The sequence below is a fragment of the Urocitellus parryii genome, chromosome 5 (genome assembly GCF_045843805.1).
Source record: "Urocitellus parryii isolate mUroPar1 chromosome 5, mUroPar1.hap1, whole genome shotgun sequence".
In the NCBI taxonomy this organism is placed as follows: domain Eukaryota; kingdom Metazoa; phylum Chordata; class Mammalia; order Rodentia; family Sciuridae; genus Urocitellus; species Urocitellus parryii.
In genome coordinates, this window is record NC_135535.1 from 42,366,785 (window position 1) to 42,387,469 (window position 20,685).

The window sequence follows — 20,685 nt, forward strand, 5'->3', positions numbered from 1 at the left end:
AATATATTATGAATTGATAATGATGTGTAATTAATCTCTGGATCAGTCAGGTTAATAGTCTGTGGATGTCTCAAATTTATTGCAGTTCTTCCATTAAAATTACATGCATGTAGTTTTCTATGCTTATTATTATTTAAATATTTATGCTTAGTAGTATTACTTGGGTTATCGTAAAAATAACAAAATTATGAAGCAAAATAGTGTCCCCAATAAGGTTTATTTTCTGAAGTTGTATTTGAGATAGATATCACCTATACTTAGGGCCCATTGGGTATTATTCTTGGTATAACCCAAAGCCATCTGGGAGGTAGTATATTTCTTTTCTTTGTATTGACATTATTAGTGGTGATGTATATAAATTGACCATCAAGTAATTTGAGTTGCTTTTTTGCGGTAGTACTTGTTTATCTGTTTTGTTTCTCCATGGCAATGTGGATATGAGTAGGCTTTTCAGACATTTGAAATGATCACCAATGTGTTTTAAAGATGGAGGTACAAACTTCTTTAGCTACTTAGAGGAACAACGAGTAGTGACACTATGGTTTTTATGCCCCTCTCCTGGTGCTGTTGTCATTTTTCAGTGTCGTCAGCTCTTTTGTATTCCTGTGACTTCTGTTTCTAATCTGCTTTATGCTTTCACAGACCTCTAAATCAATGTGACTGAGGGTGGTTCCAATCTTCCCTACAAAGTAAAAACCACCATGAACTTTAGCACTGAAGGTGGCCCTTTGCATGGGCTCTAGGATAGTCATTAATCTTCGTCTTTGTCTAGGTTTGGGGTTTTTCATCTACATTCTGGCTGGAGTGGATCTCTTCTGTATATAATTTCAATGTGTTTTACTGTCTGCTTTTTGAATCATCCTCAAGTATTATAAAATACTCTTTGCTTTAGCTGTGGGTTATATAATTTTCTTTTTTAATTGCCATTTTAAATTTACTATTAAATAAAAAATCATTATAGTGTGTTATGAACTTAGAGAATAGCATAAGAAACAGTCATGTATTAAAAGATATAAAAGCTATTTTGGGTATTTTTGGATATGTAAACTATACATCTTAAATTTCTACCAGAAAACACTAAATTCAATTATACGCTAATGTTTATATAATAGTGGCCACTTTTTCCAGGTTTCATAGAAATTTTCACTTTTTATTTTTATGATGTTCTTTTACTTGATATTTTGTGTTAGTTTTAAATTGAATACCTTCCCTAAAGTTGCAAAGCCTCTGTCTTAAACAACATTATCTTAGTTGATTTTTTTTATTAGAGTCATTAATAGAGATATGGTAACTACATTCTAAGAATAGGACATGTGTTGTTTTGACCTCTTAATTTTTAACTTCTTTTGTTTTTCCCCTAAAGAAATATTTTAGTATTTATAGTTGTGTGATCTCTAATTGGAATTGAATGATTGCAAATCTTCCAATTTGATATGATCTAAAAAGTAGTAAAAATGCTTTTAGATGAGTTGGAAAAATAAAAAATAGTATGAAGACAGTTTAATAAAACCAGTAATTAAGGAAAATTGATTAGATATGATTAAGGTATTATATACTGTTTTAGTCAGCTTTTGCCTCACTGTGATCAAAATACCTGACATGAATAACTTAGAGGAGGAAAAGTTTATTTAGGGCTCATGGTTTCAGAGCTCCAAGGAAGAAAGCTGCTTAGCTCATGGCGGTGTTAGGAAGCAGAGAGAAGGGCAGAGGGTGGAAAAGGGGCTACAGGGAAGAAGAAGCACCTTTCCAGGGCGCAGGCCCAGTAACCCACCTCCTCTACACACACACACCTGTCTGTAGCTACCACCCAGTCATTCAAACTAGGATGGACTGACTAGGTTTCAGCTCTCACAATTCCATCATGTTACCTTTGAACATTCCTCCATTAGCATAGAAACATTTGGGGGGGGCACCTCATATTGAAACCACAAGATAGACATAGAAAAGATTACCTTCCTTTTAAAGATGGGAATTCTTTTGTTATGTATTAGATTTTTTTTTAAACTGGGAATTAAACCCAGGGGTGCTTTACCACTGAGCTATATCCGTAGCACTTTTTATTTTTTATTTTGAGATAGGGTCTTGCTCAGTTGCTTAGGGTCTTGCTGAGTTGCTGAGGCTGGCCTTGAACTTGCAATCCTCCTGTCTCAGCCTCTTCAGTTGCTGAGATTACAGGCATGCACAGCCGTGTCTGTTTCAATTTTAGATTTTTGATGTAAAGTTGAATGATTCTATTTCAGTTTCAGCCTCTTCAACTGTGAATAATTTTAGACCTCACTCTTTTTGTTTCTGTATTGGTATTCTTGTAGCAGGTTAAGATACATTTGGTAGGACATGTTTTATTGGGAATAATAAGGAGGGAGGGGCATGTCATAGCTTTCTTACCCTTTATTCTGACTCCATAGCTTATTGGAAATGTCTGATGATTTGTATTGAAATTTAAGTGCTTTGCTTTTTAGAAAATGGTAAATTAAGATTAAATAATTAAAGCTTAAGTACGTTAATGATGGATAACAGTCTGTATTTAAGAGCAACATTAGAAATGTTTAATTTTTTTAGGATTTTGGTATTAATTGTTCTGCTTTATGGACAATAAAAATGTTTTTATTTTTATCTTCTCAGGAAATTGTGGCTGCAGAGAAGAAGAAACAGACCGTCACAGAGCAAATGATGATCGACCACTTATCTAGGTGAGAGTTAGTAACTGGTAATAGAAATCCATTCCAAAAGTTTTCATTGAATTTCTTTTTCATGCATGATACACATGTCCCTGGTCACTCAAGGCATGGCTGACTTAGAGGTTCCCAAGCTCTCTCTTCACTGCACTCTTAGTGTCTTAGTAATTTTTTCAGAGCACCCTTAGACCAATAGAAATACATAATAGTTCTATTTATTAAGAACTTTTATCTAAACAACTTAATAAGTATCCATTTCCTAACAACTTTGTGGCCACATGAAAAAATGATGCTGATAAATTAGAAGAAAATATAATTATTTCATTCTTAAATTGTCACAGTTGCTTACTAATGGGTTGTTTGTATATTTTAAGTACTGAACAATCTCTTAAATCTTAGAATCATTTAGGATCACTTTCTATTCTACATTGATTTTCCCATATTTGCTTTTTTATCACAGTGGTTGTAGAAAACTCTTGTAAAGATGTAACATCATTGAAGAAAGAATAACACAATCCTGTGTTGAAGCTGTCAGCTACTTTCAGCTAGTAGTTTATATGATATCCAAAAGATGGCGAATGCCTGTTTCCCTTAAAAATTAATATCCCACAGTTACCCTATGCATTTTGAGAACTGTGAGAGTAACCTTCAAGAATTTAAAAGCTCCTTAGAAAACTATATAAAATTCTATTACATGCAGTGTTAAATAGTATGACAGCTTGTAAATATCGTAAGATTTTAGAAGAGGCTGGACTAATGCAGGAACTCTTCAGGGAAAAAGTAAGACTTAAGATCAACCTGAAAAAGTTGTTTATTTAGGAAGCAGAGAGAATGATAATCCTACAAGCATATTTTTCAGTAAGTTCTTTGAGACAATTATTTTTATAGTCTATCTATCATCCCATGGACTTGACTTATGTTTTACTTCTGCTACTTTATTCTCTTCATAAGGTAAGTAGTCACATCTGTATTGCTAGACAAATGGTGGTTTCTCAGTTCTCCTTTACTTGCCCCATCAGCAACACTGGCTCCTTTGAAGTTTACTTCTTTTTGAAACACTTTTTTCTCTTCTCTATTTGACTTTCTGCTCACCACACTTGACTGTTCCCCGCCCCCCCTGCTTTCCACTCCTCATTGTTTTCTGGTTCTACTTCGTCTCCCCAGTCTTTAAATACGGCACTGCCTAGGACGTTTTCTGTATTTGCCTCCTAGTGATTTCACCCAGTATCATGCCTTAAAAACATTCTGTATCCTGATGCATCTCTAATTTAAGATTTCAATTTAACAATTTTATTTTCCAATCTGGGTTCTTCTGCATAACCCAGTCTTCTTTAATTTTCCTCTGTGGAAACTCCATTCTTGAAATTATTTAGGCCTAAATCCTGGTGTTTCCTTTAATTCAAACTCTATATCCAGTCTGTCAGCAGACATTTTTCAGTTCCACCATTAAAATAAATTTATTCTTTCTTTGGCCACCATCCTTGTTTCAACCATCACCTTCTATCTCCTGGATTATTTCATTTATTTGTTAACTGCATTTACCTCTTGTAGGTTTATTCTCAACCCAGCAGCTAGAATGAAATTATTAAACAAGACAGATCAAACCATCCAGTAATTAAACCATCCCCAATAATAAAATTACAATGCTTATATGTAAGTATAAGTAATTTTTAGGAGCTTAAAAAAATAGCATTTTGGGCTGGGGATGTGGCTCAAGTGGTAGTGTGCTCGCCTGGCATGCGTGGGGCACTGAGTTCGATCCTCAGCACCACATAAAAATAAAATAAAGATGTTGTGTCCAACAAAAACTAAAAATAAATATTAAAAATTCTCTCTCTCTCTCTCTCTCTTAAAAAAAAAACAGCATTTAATTTTTGCTAATGTATCTTTAGATTTGCTGTCCAGACTTGGCTTAGATGGATGGATTTTACTTATTCCTCTGACTAGTTATATATGTACAAAATAAATGATCACATCATTCTGAGCTTAGGTTGTAAGATAACTCATATTTCAATTTGCCCTCTTGTGCATCTACCATATATGAGAGCAGAACAATACTTGGATAGCCAACTAGTCTCAAGTAAAAGATTCCTCTATAAATGCAGAGGGGCTATTTAGCTTGGACCATTGTAGATTGGCAGATTTTGTAGATCATTGTAGATCATCCACACTTGCATGAATTAGTTCATTTAAGATCAGCAAAGCCATCCGACTATATATAATATATAACCAAAAGAGATCAAGTGGCTAAGCTCAAAGTCAAGGGGAGAGGAAATACATTTCATTTATAATAAAGCCATGGCAAGGATGTGAATCAGGAGTGCTGAAAAATTGGAGCCAGTAATATAGTGTTCAATCCCACCATTGATCTGCTTACTGTTAGAATTTGGAGTCTTGCTCCTCTCATTTGTCTACTCTATTCCAGCCTTCTGGCTTGCTCCCTGCTCTGGAACATATCAGGTTCTACTTCTATTTCAGGTACTTTGCATATATTTTCCCCTCTGCTTAGAATGCATTTTCCCCATAAATTTATATTGCTGCTTGCTCACTTTACCTTTATTTAGAAGTCACCTTATTGAGACCTACCTTGGCTACCAAATAAGAAGTTATAACTCCCTTACTCAAAACTCTATAGCCTCTTACTACTTTGTTTTTCCTTCCATGGGAATTATCAATATGTTAGTTATCTTTTACTTTACTTATTCATCATGTTAATTGTCTGTGTGCTCCATAAAGCAGGTAGGTCTCTTTGGAAGTTTTGTTCATTTTTGCTGCATTTCTATTCCCTAGTGGAGTATCTGTACACTAAGTACTTGCTGAATGGGCAAATGAACGAATGAACTGGAAAAAAGGACTAATTAAGTCAGCAGAACTGAATTTAGTGTTTAGCTATGTGACTAAAATTACTTTTTGAGCCTTCATATTTTCCTTCTGTATGTCTTGATTTAGCTTCTTCCAAAAGAACATTTAAGATTTCTATAACTATAACATTCTTTATGTGTCTATTTAACGTAGAACTGATATCGTGACGGTGTGAGAACAGAATAGGTGCCATTTTTTGGTAAATTCCAGCCTTCTTCACCAGGAAAATTTTTTTTAAAAAGTATCTTTATATTCAGCTTAAAATTGTTTAGCTCATAATTTGGCACACAAATAAGGAGTACCTACAATAGGGTAGAAATTCTTAAAGCTTTTCCTGAATATTTAAGCAATAGAAGAAACTGAAAAAATTTGTAAATTCTTCTCCCTGACTTGCTGTTTATCTTTGTATTTTTTGAAGACTCATGATACCTTTTTCAAAAAGGCTTATGTATTTATTCTTTTAACCAGTTCATCATCAATTTATTCTTACTTGGGGTTTTGTCAAGGAAATAGGAAAAAACCAGAGAGGGCAATAAGGTTGTTAAGGATTATATAAATTTATATTTTGATAAATCATGCTGGGTAAAGACAGAAGTAAGGATAGATTGCCTTTCTGCTATTAAAATAATACTACCTATAATGACAAACCAAAACTATTATATGACTCCCATATTCCTTACATTATTAAATGAAACTCCTTTCACATTGTAAGATTACGGTAGATTTTTCTACTTAATGATGTTCAAGCCAGTTAATCTCCTAGTTCTTCCAGTATTTCTCAAATCCATTATACTGCATCTATTTTTAATGCCACCTTGCTATCTTTTTTTTCTAGCCTATTGCAGTGTTACCTAATAGCCTGTCATGACTCTGTGTTTGTTCATATTTCATATTTGGCAGAACATATAATAAAATGGGAACAGGGAGGCATAAGCTCAGTGAGTGAGCACTTCACTAACACTAGATGATAGACACTCCTCTAAATAATATGTATTAACTAATTTATTTAATCTTCATAATAGTTATTTGAGAGAGGTACTATTATTATTATTATCATTATTATTATTATTATTGGTACTGAGGATTGAACTAGGTATTTAACCACTGAGCTACTTCTCCAGCCCTTTTTATTTTTTATTTTGACACAGGTCTCACTAAGTTGCTTAGAATTTTGCTAAGTTGCTGGGGCTGGCTTTGAGCCTGTGATCCTGCTGCCTCAGCCTCTCTAACTACTGGGATAATAGGAGTGTGTCACCATGCTCAGCTCATTATTGTTTCTTTTATGAGTGAAGAAACTGTACCCTAGAGTCGAAAGACTAGATAAGGCCACACGCCTCATTTCTGGATGAGGCAAGGGCTGACCCCAGGCATTCCAGCCCCAGAGTGTGTGTTCTTATCCCTGCCCTCTGTGAAGCTGCTTAGGTGTGCGGTGCTGCTCTACTCCTGCGGCCTTGTGTTTGTTATTGCTCTTCTCTTGATATCCTGACTCCCTTTCCTCTGAACAGCTACTTCTACTAACCTTTTCAGAGATAGTGCGGACATCTCTTCTTTGAGGGCTTTGGTGGAATCTTTCTTATATATTCTTTTCCAGGATTTAAGTCATCTTCTGTTTGCCCGTTGAATTTCTATTATAGTACTCATTGCTTTATTTACTTCTTATTGCATTTTTATTCTTATTATATTCTTTACCAGTGTTTTCCTCTATCTTATCAGAAACCAGTGTAGTATCTATTTGTTAAAAGAGTAGTAAAAGAAAGACATGAAGCACTTAGCATCCTTCAAAATTTCAATTTATTTTTAGACAATGATTATGGAATAAGAGATAGAAATATTCAATTTTTATGGCCAATATTCTTAATAATTAAATTTACTCATTTCTGGCAAAATGTTATTCTAATAGCGATTTAAATTTCATTTAGTGTTTGATCTTTTCCAGCTGCTTAAAAATATATGAATGCTAGAGTAATGCATTATCACCTTAATTATTAGACTTCATATTTTCCTGTGTAGGGCTGTCATCAGTGATCCAGAGCAAAATGTAACCACTGAGAAACAAGAAACTACTCATCCTCTACGACTTAGGAAAAGAACACTACATGAAACAAAGTAAGATTTTAATTATATGAAATGAGGTTGCACTATGTTATCAATGAATTATTAAAATATATCTCTCTGGGTAACATGAAAGGCTTTATTTGTTTTTGCTTTTTTATTATATAAAGGTAAGTGAAATTTTTGGAGTCCAGATCACAGTTCTGTCACCTTAAGATGTTGGAAACCATACCTTATTATACCCCTTTTGCCCTATAATTTTTTAATTATAATTTAGGGGAAAATTTACATAACCGTTAGGAATAATATGTGAAAATACATAACAGAGTAGCTCAGACATCTGTATCTGTGCAATATATTCTGTTCAAATATCACTTATAAAATTAATATCAGTTCTAATTATTTTTTAATTTTACTTTGTGTGTTATAAAAACCTTTAGGTTGGCATGTTAATCAGCTTTTATGTAATAATAAACTTAATAAGGAAAAAAAAAACATATTTTGACTCATAGTTTCAGCTGATAGTGCTTGGCTCTGCAGCTTGGACCTGTGGCAGCACAGTACTTCACAGCAGGAGTGTGGCAGTTGAGAAACAGAAAAGTGGAGTGGAATAGTGCAAAGGGCCAGGTCCAGTAGGGTTCTTCAAGGACACATTCCTAATGACCTAACTTCCTCTATCTATTCTACCACCTCACAATAGCACCATGAGCTGGGGAATGTACCTTTATCATATGGTCTTCTGTGGTACCTTTCAGATCCAAAGTATCACAACTGAAATGGACCAATATAGTTCACTGCACTTAAATTCCTTAGCAACTTCACTGATAGTTGTCTTGTAGACTCAGTTTTAATAGACAGAAAATCTACCAGGATCTACAGTAGCTGTTTTGTATTTCAGACTGCTATCTTTTTACTTTCCTATTACTTTTATCTTTTTCTCTCATTTTAATTTTCTGGAAGCCTTTGCTTCTATATATTTAAATATTTCAAAGTATCATATATTATTCTGTTTGAACTTAAGTAAAAAATTACAACAAATTTAGTATGTTGAAATAACAGATTTATTCTTTTACAGTTCTGGAAGTGAATAGTCTAAAATTAAGGTGTTGGCAGGATTGGATTAAGTTTCAGGGGGCAATCCATTTCCTTGTACTGTGCAGTTTTTCAAGGTTGCATTAATACTTTGACTTATGGCCCTGTCTTCCATCTTCAAAGCCATTAATGATTGGTCAGAGTTTTCTTATGCTACTTCACTTTGACACTCTTCTTTTGTGGACACATCTCTCTCTTTGCTTCCCTCTTATAAAGATTAGCGTAATTACGTTGAACATGCTTGGGTAAACCTGGAAATTCCATATCTTAAGAGCCTCACAGGCCTTATCTTTTATTGGTGGTGGGGACTACTGGGGATTAAACTCAGGGGCACTTGACCACTGAGACACATCCCCAGCCCTATTTTATATTTATTTAGAGACAGGGTTTCACTGAGTTGCTTAGCACTTCACTTTTTGCTGAGGCTGGCTTTGAACTCGCAATCTCTTGTCCCAGCCTCCTGAGCTGCTGGGATTACAAGCAACCTTGTCTCTTTTATTATGTAAAGTATTTGCATGTTCTAAGCATTAGGATATAAATATCCTCGGGGGCTATCATTTATCTACCATACATCTAAACTTACCCTTTAAATTAAACTTTTATTGAAATAAAACACACTTTACAAAGTGCACAAATTTTAATTGTACAGCATAAGGATTATGCAAACCAAAATACTCATGTGCCAAATTCCTAGATCAAAAACAAAGCATGATCAGGACCCTATAAACGTCTCATGCTGCTCTCCAGTTACTGTTCACTTTCTTTCTCATGCCAGGTGAACCTTTGTATCCTAACATCATAGATTAGAATTGCTTGGTTATGAGCTTTATATAAGTGAAAACACAAAATTTGAACTCTGTGTTTACCTTTTTTTATTTCCCCTAATATCAGTTATTGATTGATTGATCATTCAGCATGATGTTTTGAGTGTGTGTGTGTATATATGTATGTGTATATATAAATATATATATATATTATATTATATATTTATTCAGCATTGTATTATCCATATTGCTATTAATAGTTTTCCCCATTGCTGTTATACAGTATTTTGTTATACAAATATGCCACTATTTATTCATAGATGTTGATAAATATTTGGCTATGAATAGTGCAGCCATGAACTTATTTGTGCATGCCTTTTAGTGAACATATGTACTCATTTATGCCGAATAAATACTTAGAATTACTGGACCATTTAGTATGCCCATGTTAGCTTTAAAAGATACTGGTAAATAGTTTTTCAAACTAATTGATGCAATTTACATTGTAGTTACAGCACATTTTTTTGGGTACTGGGGATCTAACCCCAGGGGTGCTTAACCACTGAGCCACATCCCTAGGCCTTATACATTTTTCTTTTCTTTTCTTTTCTTTTCTTTTCTTTTCTTTTCTTTTCTTTTCTTTTCTTTTCTTTCTTTCTTTCTTTCTTTCTTTCTTTCTTTCTTTCTTTCTTTCTTTCTTTCTTTCTTCCTTCTTTCCTTCCTTCCTTCCTTCCTTCCTTCCTTCCTTCCTTCCTCCTTCCTTCCTTCTTTCCTTCCTTTCCTTTCCTTTCCTTTCCTTTCCTTTCTTTTTCTTTTTCTTTTTCTTTCTTTCTTTCTTTCCTTTTTTTTTTTTTTTGAGATAGAGTCTTGTTAAGATGCTGAGGGCCTTACTAAATTACTGAGACTGGCTTTGAACTTGCGATCCTCCTGCCTAAGCCTCCTGCTGGGATTACAGGTGTACTATCACACCCTGCTCTAATTGCAGCAGATTTTTTCAGTTCTTGATATTGTCCATCTTTTTCATTTTAGTTCTTCTTATATATGTGCACTGGTGATTTTAATTCGCATTTCATGGGAGGCTAATAAAGTTGAGTATTTTTTCATATATATATTGACCATCCTGATATTCTCATATGAATTTTAACCAATTTACCAATCTTTTCATATATATGTGTGTATATGTATACATGGATATATGTGTGTGTGTGTATATATATATTTTTTTTGTGTGTGTGTCTTTAAGAAATATATGCCTACCAAAAAGTCACTTTCATTCTTTTAATGTCACTGTCATATGTGACATTGGATAAATGATTTCTAGACCTTTTCTTCTATCTCATCTATTGTTTCCCTGTACCTATCTTAATTGGTATTCTTTATATTAAAGTAAATACCTAAATCTTGCTTAAAGCTAATCCAGTTCCATGAAAAATCTTATAGGTGCAATGATTAGATTTATTGAATTTATAGGTTTCATCCTCTCTTTCCTTCTTCCAGGAGAAAAGAACTCTGCATAAATTTAGAAACAGGGATTGGTATGTGAGGGCAGCCTCTTCTCTCCCCTTTTTCTTGGGAACAGCTGTCTGCAGAAGCACACATTTTGCCTTAGACATTAAATTTTTACAGGATCCACCTTTAATGGAAATAAGGGGTTAGTCTTTTTCATTGTAGAGTTAAGGACTTAGCTTATTATTGTTGCATACCTAAGACAAGGTTTCCATCAGCTTTATAAAATTCATATTTGGTGTTCTATATGCATGATCTTCTTTCATTATTGTTTCAGAACTTGGATAGAGAAAAGTGTTTGTGCTTCTTCTTGGGCACCTAAAACCCAACATTGCACTTTGAATTTAATAGTTTCAGTGTATTTACTTCTTTATCTTTTGAAGGAGACTCTAGGCTCCTTGATGCTGTTACTACAACCTATTTCACTGCTGAGAAGCCCTGTAATACAATGATTAAGAGCAATCTTTTTTTTCTGGCTCTGCCATTTACTAATCATATGGCCTTGGGCAATTTACTTAACCTATTTCTGACTCTGTAAATTTGTTTTTTAAATGGGGACAATAGTACTTACCACACAGAGTTATTGCAAACATTAAATAAACTAATGCACGTTAAAATGACTTCCCATTGACTGGTTTCTAGGAAGTCCTCAATAAACCGTGGCTGTTATTGCTGTTATTTTCTCAGCACTTAGAATTGTTCCTGACATGTAGTGAGCATTCAATAGATACATTAACGACAGTGGATTAAACTGAATTGGGAGGACTAAGCTTGCCTGTCTCCTCTATGTGTTCACAAATTCTCATTTGATCTGCAGGCTGTTGTTTTCTATCTCCTGCTTCCTTTTTTGTAGAGACCTAGAAGTATATAGGAACAGCTTTTCATGATCTCACACACACAATTTATGTTATTGCTATTTCATTATACCTGTAGTTTTATTGGAAAAATATTAAATTATTTGGGAAGAGTACTAATGATACATCATTGAAATCTTCAAATCTTTTAAGAAAAAGGATATTAGTTATATGTGCCAAAGTGTGTGCATTTGAAATTTGTTTCATATTTTTAAACAGTTTTAGGGCTGGCACACTTTATGAGATCATTTAGTTCTATCTGAAGACTATAGGATTAAGTAACCAATAGACTTAGTTCAAGACTTGAACTTCATCCAGCACTCTTTCCCACACTGTGTTATTTTGGAAAGGAATACTTTCAGCTTCCCATAACTGAAAACCTGACTGATAATGGCTAAATGAGTCAAGATTTATTTTTCTTGGTTGGTTTTGGCTACTGGCTCAGTGATGTTGTGACCTTGGACTGACTTTCCTAGATCTTACTGGCCCTTCTGACATGGATGCTTGATGGCTGTTGTGGCTCTTGGCACTAATACTCTTTCATGTTCACAAGCAGGATCTCTTTTCAGGCTACTGTCTCATCCAAAAAAATGAAACTCTCCCTAGAAGCTCATCGACAAAACTAGGTTTCTTAGTAACCCCTACATTGCAGAGGCTAAGTCTCACCCCAGACCCACACGGGCAGTGGAATTTGGGTTTCCTCTGTGTGTAACAGGCTTGCTGCAAAATAAAGCAAAGAAAAAACGGTGAAGAAACTACAGAACACAGGAAGTAATTTTAGAAAGGATGGAGAGAAAACTCAGCTCTCCGATCTTAGGGATCAAGCTTCCACCCTGGAAAGAGAGCGAAAGAGCCCGTGCATGCTTTACTTATATGGGGGAAGCATCAAAGGTTTTCCATGGAATGTTCTTGGCCAAATAAATAGGAGGTGTGCTGTCCAGTTTCCAGTAGGTTACACCCCGCTCTGGACCTATGAGAGCGGTCTCAGTAGCCAAGCAAAGACAGAGGTCATGTGCCTTGTGCAATCCATTGAGTGGGAGGAACCACAAAATAGTTTGCAATGCCAAACCTAAGTCTCCCTGGCTCAAGGCTGAGTAAAGACACTCAATATCAGCTCAAATAATTCACAGGTGGCCTCCACAGCTAAGCAAGCAAATTCTCTGGTCCAAGGGAAGCGGAGGAGAGGAAAGTTAGAAATTTTCAGGTGGTCCAGTGCCAGTCAAAAATGTGTCCTCTCTATTCAGTATTCACTTCTATAACACTTGATACCATGGATTCTAATATAAAAGTCCTTTGTGTGTTATATACTACATCGGTGATTTCTTCTGTGTCTGGTACATTAGCCATCTGAAAGAATTTCCTATCTTTATCTAATATATGATGCTCCAAACCATTACCATAATCTTTCTGTATATTTATTATGTATTTTAAATATAGTACATATAGTATAATTTTAAAAAATTATTGACAAAATATATTTTTTAACAGGATAAGAACCCACTCTACATTAACTGAAAATGTGCTTTCTCATAAAGTACAATTTGATGGTAGGATCATATCGAGGTAATTGTGATTATATTAACTTTTTAATTCTATGATTATAAAGGTATATTCTCTTTTCACCTAGAAACAATAATGAGACTGTACAAATTTGTACTATTTAAGTGAAAAACCATGAATTTAGAAAATACATTTTTTAGGTGATAGCTATTAATCTGTTATAGAAAATATAGGAAATATGAAGTTCTAAGAAAGATATCTTAATTAAAAGTTATTTAAAAAGTAATTTAAGGGCTGGGGTTTGGTGCAGTGGTAGAGCACTTGCCTAGCATGAATGAGGCACTAGGTTTGATTCTCAGCACTGCATATAAATAAATAAAATAAAGGTCTATTGAGGACTAAAAAGTAATTTAAAATATCATTTAAAAAGAAACTTAGAAGTGAATTTATAATACATATATTACTACTAGAAGGTTCTATATTACTTGTCTTAACTTCTCTGTAAGATACTTTATGTAATTTTAATGGTTTTAGTTAACAGTAGATTATTGATGGAGCAAATGACAAGGAAGATGATTTTTGGATCTGTTATTGCAGTCTTATAAAATTCCATTAATACATAATTCTGCTTGATTTTTTGTGTATATTTCTGGCAAAATGTGCATTTTAAAATTATAATACTTTTCAGTGATTTTAAGCCTGTCCATGAAAATAAAAGATAATAAATGCATGTTTTGAGTGTCATCTTGCAAATTCAGCATTTTATAAGATGTTTCACTTTGTTAAACATCTGTGTTGAATTAGCAATCTACAGCATGACATAGCCATACTTATATCTGCATAAGGAAAGTATTTTTTTCTTCAGTCATTTAACTTGCAAGCTATGGTGTGGAAACCTATAGCTTCCCATAACCTTCCCTCAATGCCCAAAACTCAGGTTTATATTATCCCCATTGAGATGCACAGTTTTAGTTTATAAGTAATTTAAAAATTATTCTGCTTGAAAACCTTGCTGTCATTCTCTTCCAGAAATGGACATGAGGCCTGCCGAGAACTGATTGGGTTCTTTTTCACTCATGACCAGTCTCTCACAATGTATGAGTACCGGCAATTTGGGAAAAACAGGTATGTCATCAAACATTGTTAGAACTCTCAAGATAATTATTTCTGGGAGAAACTGAATAACTTTACTTCTTTTTTTCATCTAACTTCTAGAACAAATGTGCTTCCTTTTATTCAAAAAAACATTTATAGTCACCAGAGTGGACGAAGAAAAGGAAAACCATACCAACTTGGTGATTTTTATATTGTAAGTTACCAGTATTGTGTGCAAGTGTTTAATACCAGATGTTGAATTATGTGGAGTCCCTCTGGGAGCAGAGGAGCAGAGGTTCTAGTCTTGAGGTTTTTTTCCCTTTCCTTTTTATTGAGCAGGGACATTTGTGTGAATGGATTGATGTTTCCTCAGAGGGTTCTGCTTCTCAGGCCCAAATCTCAGTGGCCTGAATCTAAGCATAGCATTTATTTACCATAATCCCAACCATTCTACAATGTAGTTTTATTCAGGAGAGCTTGTCTTTTAGTACTTTTAAAATCTATACAGGGTTATATCCTTGGATAAGTGGCCACCTCAGTAATATAAGCAGTAATGCTTCAGCTAGAGCCGTGTTCTCTGATGGTGCATGGTTTCCTCTGTAGAGGTACAGGGGCCTCTGGACCTGTTATATCATTGGTAACCTGTTCTTCTTTTGAGTTTCACTTCTTGAAAAACTTCTGGCACTGGTGAAATGGAAGGGTTTCTTTCTTTTGGATCACAGATGCTATAGTTTATGTAGTACTTTGAAATGTTATTTATTATTTATTGAAGTGTTGGGGATTGAACCTAGATCCTTGCCTATCATTAAATTCACACATTATATAATGCTTTATTATTTTATATTATTATAAAATAATAAATCACTGTCCATAGTAATCATTCATGTGATAAATATATATGCATATGCTAAACACTGGATATAGACCAGTGAATAAGTTAGATCTGTTCCCTGCTTTTGTGTCACTTATTATCTAATGAGAAACAAAGTCAGAAGTGGAGGGGTAATATGGGGCCAGATAGGAGGACTGATGACCCAGGTTTTGGGACCAAAGAATATTTCTTGGAGAAAGTGTCCTTTAACCTTAACTAGGAGTTACTTCAACTGGGATGGGAACATACCCATATGGAAAGGCTTCTAGGTAAAGAAAGGAGACAACTCAACCAAAGGACAAAAGGAAGAAAGAACATAGATTATTTGGAGAACTAAAAGTAGTTCCGTCTGGTTGGAATAGAGTTCAAGGTGGGGGTTGTCAAGGGAAAAGTCGAGTTTGTTGAAAGTAGTCTTATGTAAAAGAATTATGTGAAATTCATCAGGGAGTCACTGAAAGAAAAGAAGTGGGAAGAATGGGGAAAAGTGACGTCGTCACGTTTATAATTTAGAGAAATCTCTCTGATTACAGTGTGTGGAATGGGTTGAAGACTGTGTACATGAGGACTGAATTGGATTGAATTCTATAATCTAGGAGAGAAGTTGTGGCAACCTGAATTAAGCAAAATGTTGTATCCACAAAGCTACTTAGAAAAATAAAAACGTATTCAGGAGGTAAAGATGTTTAATGCCCATCCCAAGATTACAGGTACTGCCTGCTCTGAATTGCCATCTCCAAAAATTTGTTGTAGTTTATGATTTATTCTCACCATCCCCATTCCACAATACTTTAACCCAGGTGTGGAAATCTGCTTCCTTTTATGATTTCCATGAGAGAAAGGAAGGAGGGAGAGAGGGAAGGAAGGAGAGAAAAGGAAAAAGAAAGTCAGGCATACATGCATAAACCACATTTATGATTCCTTGTCTGTATGGCAAACATTTCAAAGGAGACATTTAGGGAGGTTTATATTGTAACAATATAAAAAATTTAGAATTATTACTGGAAATTTCTATTCCTAAAATTATCCCTTGGGTACTTTTCTGTGGTAAAGTCCTTCCTCTCCATTTTCTGTCTTTTCCACCTCTTCCCACTCCCCTAATTTTCTATTTATTTATCTAGAAATATGCAGCCCTATTATTTTTTATTAGGGTTGGTGGGTGTACTTTCTTCTTCATTCCAGATATTTCTATAGAACATATCTTTTCATTATTATATGTCCCATCAGATCTTTTTTCCTAAAACACTCCTTAAAAGAAATTTGAGTGCCAGTTGTTAAGATAATACTCATAAGAAAATGCACATGTACCCATAGAAACATTTCATAAAAGTACATTCATGTATATATTCACTCATACATGTGTAAATATAGCATCAGAACAGTGATAGACTGCACAGACCCTTATGCATGCATGTATAATTATACATACCTTCACTCACATATATAACCCTGCTACACATATCACGTAGTCTCTTCAGTTGTTTAATGTGATATTATTTGCAGGAGACTCTGCAACTTCTTATCTTCTTTCAATTACAAATCCAGTCTAAACTGCCGTATCCTATTAGACATCCTTCCTGGATTATTATGACCCAAGTCACTATAGTATTTCATTTCATCTCTCATAATTCTGCCTCCCACATCTGCATTGCGGGCTCTTTGGATCTTCCTAATGGAAGATACATCCTCTTTTCTATTCCTGACAGTCCGTCTATTGGATTTTATTTTCTGCTCCCAGAATATCACTCATTTTTAAGTCTTTCTTAACTTTTGAGTGTTGTTCTATCATGAAGACCCAGAAGGCTAAAGGGTAAAAGAGGTAAAATCTGACCATATTATCTACAGTAGCCCTTCTATTTGTCTTCATTATTTGTTCAGCTTACTTTTTTCTCAGAGTTTCTGTTATCTGACATTATATTATGTGTGTGTGTGTGTGTGTGTGTGTGTATATATATATATATATATATATATATATATATGTTAATCTATTAATTTTCTCTGTCATGAGACTATAACTCTTTGAAAGTAATCACTTATCTATCTGGGCTACTACAATGCATCTAGTGTCCTGACAAGTGACAGATTTTTAAGAAGCACTTGCATAAATATTTTTGAATGAATGGACTTATGTTTAAATTTTAAAACCTTTAAATTCAATTAATGCTTGAACCATTCTTATTCTTAAAGGAACACACACACAAAACACACTTGGTGCTGAGTATCAAACCTAGGGCCTCACATATGCCAGGCAGGTGCTCTATCACTAAGCTATACCTTCAATGCCTGAGGAATAACTTTAGTATTTTAACTTTTGTGTTAAGAACACTAAAAAAAAGAAGAGATCATGGATATCTAAATTCTTAGTCAGTGAAGACTACATGAAGGAATGTACAAATGCGAAAGGGCCGTGTTGGGCATAAGCTTATTTCCAGCATGCTGACAGTTCTGGAAGTGCAGCATATTGTTAATGAGTTTCCTGAAAGTTCTCACCAGATGTCAGTGAGGCTGAATAAATGTATAACTTTACATTTGAAATATAAGTAAAATTTGTCAAGTTTTATAGTCAAACATGTTTAAATCTTTACTAAAAGTGAGAATTATTATTAGATCTTTAAATTTTCCATCTTGCCTTTGAAAGATAAACAAAATCTCATTTTTTTTCTGGAAAATGAAAAATGTCATGCTTACCTTTCTTAGATAATATCCACATCTATGGAACTTTAGGTTCATGGCCTTAAAAGAGTAAGTAAAGTCTTGTGTTTTGGGAGACGGAAGTCTAATTTTAGTTCCTGGAATAAGTTAACCAAGAAAATTGGGAAATTTTCACTCTACTTATTTTTCCACAATCTATTAAGTTCTCATTTTGATGAGTTATTGTGCTCATTTCTTTGGAAATGTGAAAATGGCCTTAAAGTAATCTTTTGTCATAGAAAAACTTAATAGAGATAATCTAACCTTTCATTTCATTTTAAATTTGTTTGATATTTAATTATAGACATAAGTCTACCTGTGATTGGGGAGAAAGCTTTGTACATTTTTTAAAAAGTATATGGATTACTTTTCAGCTGTTCAGTGGTATTAATATATGTTTATGAATATAAACAAAATGATAAGATAACTGATCATTTCTGTTTGGCACATTGTAAGTTAGTAGTAGGCCTCAAAACTTTGGGACCAGATTCTCCACTCTAATGGTTCTGCTTTGATTTATCTACTTAACTTTGGATGTTAATTTGACATCTTCTGGACTGCTGCTGCTTTTTTTTTTTTTTTTGCCATAAAAAGTGAAAATATTTGGGCAGTTACTGAAGTAAACATGAAGCTACCTAAAGGTGACAAAGGAGCTCTGATTGCCCCTAAATTCACCCAACTCGTTAGCTTGGCAGATCTGGAACCCATCTGCAGCCTTATCTGAGAAGCTCCATATCACTGCTTCCTACTTCCTTAGTTGAAAAATATTTTAAGGATTACTTTCATGACTGGTGTTGGGGAAATAGAATTTGAAACCTAGAAAATCTCCCATAAAAGTACTAAGGAAAATACTTTTATTATTGGAAAAGTATTAAGCCAGAATGTGATGCACATCATAGGCAATTTGGTAACAGAGTGGTGCAAAGAAAGAAATCTCACCCTTTTATGTATCCAAAAAGACACAACCTATCGCATACAAGGAACTTGCCTTCCAGGAAGAGGACTTGACAGCACCATTTGTCACACATAGTTCATCCTAGAGTCACCTTGTAATTGGGATGACTGTCTGTGTTAGCTAATTGACTTTATCCAGAGAAAACAGACTTTTCATCTTTGTGACAAGAGGTAGTTTTGCACTTAGAGCAAGGTGCCTAAGGAAATCATTCTCCTGTCTTCTCACAGAAGGTGGGAGATAAGAGTGCTGTTGCCCTTGATGTTTACATTTCAAAAAATGGTTCTCAGGTTTTACAGAAAGATTTTCCTAGGACAGAGAACTGGCAGTAGTCCTGTCTAATTTTCAAAACAATTTATATACATCTCAAAGAAAGGAGGAAGTATCTCCATTGCAATTAAAAATGTTCTAAAATAACTGTTCAAAGAAAAAAGAAAGGAGAAAATTTCTCCCCTTATATTCATCAGGAAGGATTATTTTAAATTTGTGTTTGTCTTTATATTGGACATTTGTATATATGAACAGAAATTTTAAATAATAATTTTCTTAAGTGGCTTAAGAATTTTGTTAGTGAATCTTGATGCTCTAGTTAGGTAAAGATTAGATTTTATATTTATGAGATATCTGTCATTAAAAGACCAGGTGATAGAGAGATACATCAGTTAGAGTTTATCAATTCATTATATCTTTCTGTGGACCAATAGATCTATTTCTCTATTTAGGGATGTCATAATTTTGACAAATGGAACTAATTTTTCCCTGGTTTTTTTTTTTTTTTTTTTTTTTTTTGGTGTGGTGCTGGGGATTGAACCCAGAGCCTTATGCATTGTAAGGCAAGCACTCTACCAATTGAGCTATATCCCCAGCCCTTCCCTGTGATTATTATTAAAAATTCTGGGTTTCTTACATTAGTGACTTTTTTTTGTTTCCATGCTAATTAATTGGGGATATTTGTTTCTGTTTTTTTTTCTATAATATGAGCTGACACCTGTGTAGTTTCTAAATATTCTCCAAATATACATTACCATTATTAAAATATACCGTGTCACATATGATCAAATCAAATATTTTAAATTTGCATTAGTTGGATTTTACATCTTGTATACTTTCTAGCTTTAAATAGTTTACCTCTTCATTTCTTCAGGGTGCAACCTTGACATTTTTGACCTCTGATCACCCAAGCCTTCCAGAAAGCATGAAAGAAAATTCAATACTTAGACTTCGAATCACCAATATTGATCAAATAGCTTTGGATTCTCTGAAGTAAGTCCAATAGACATTTGCTATTTTGAAAGTAAGTCAAAACACATTTTTTTTTTTTTTCATTTTTTTATTGGTCGTTCATAACATTACATAGTTCTTAATACATCATATTACACGGTTTGATTCAAGTGGATTATGAACTCCCGCTTTTACCCCGTATACAGATTGCTGTATCACATCAGTTACCCTTCCATTGATTGACATATTGCCTTTCTAGTGTCTGATGTATTCTGCTGTCTGTCCTATTCTCCACTATCCCCCCTCCCCTCCCCTCACCTCCCCTCCCCTTTTCTCGCTCTACCTTGTCTGTATTCTTAATAACTGCCATTCTGACTGGTGTGAGATGAAATCTTACAGTAGTTTTGATTTGCATTTCTCGAATTGCTAAAGATGTTGAACATGTTTTCGTATATTTGTTGATTGAATCTTCTTATGAGAAGCCTCTATTCATTTCCATAGCCCATTTATTGATTGGTTGTTTGTGGTTTGTTTGTTTGTTTGTTTTTGGTGT

At 34.2% G+C, this 20,685-nt stretch overlaps 1 protein-coding gene across 1 annotated transcript in view; it reads left to right on the forward strand.

Moving 5' to 3' along the window:
• Positions 1-20,685, forward strand: part of Caps2 (calcyphosine 2) — a 44,980-nt gene that overhangs the window by 12,167 nt on the left and 12,128 nt on the right. The window contains 6 exon segments of the mRNA XM_026409361.2: positions 2,623-2,690; positions 7,548-7,643; positions 13,294-13,368; positions 14,335-14,430; positions 14,521-14,614; positions 20,056-20,174. Coding sequence (XP_026265146.2) covers positions 2,623-2,690; positions 7,548-7,643; positions 13,294-13,368; positions 14,335-14,430; positions 14,521-14,614; positions 20,056-20,174 — 548 coding nt within the window.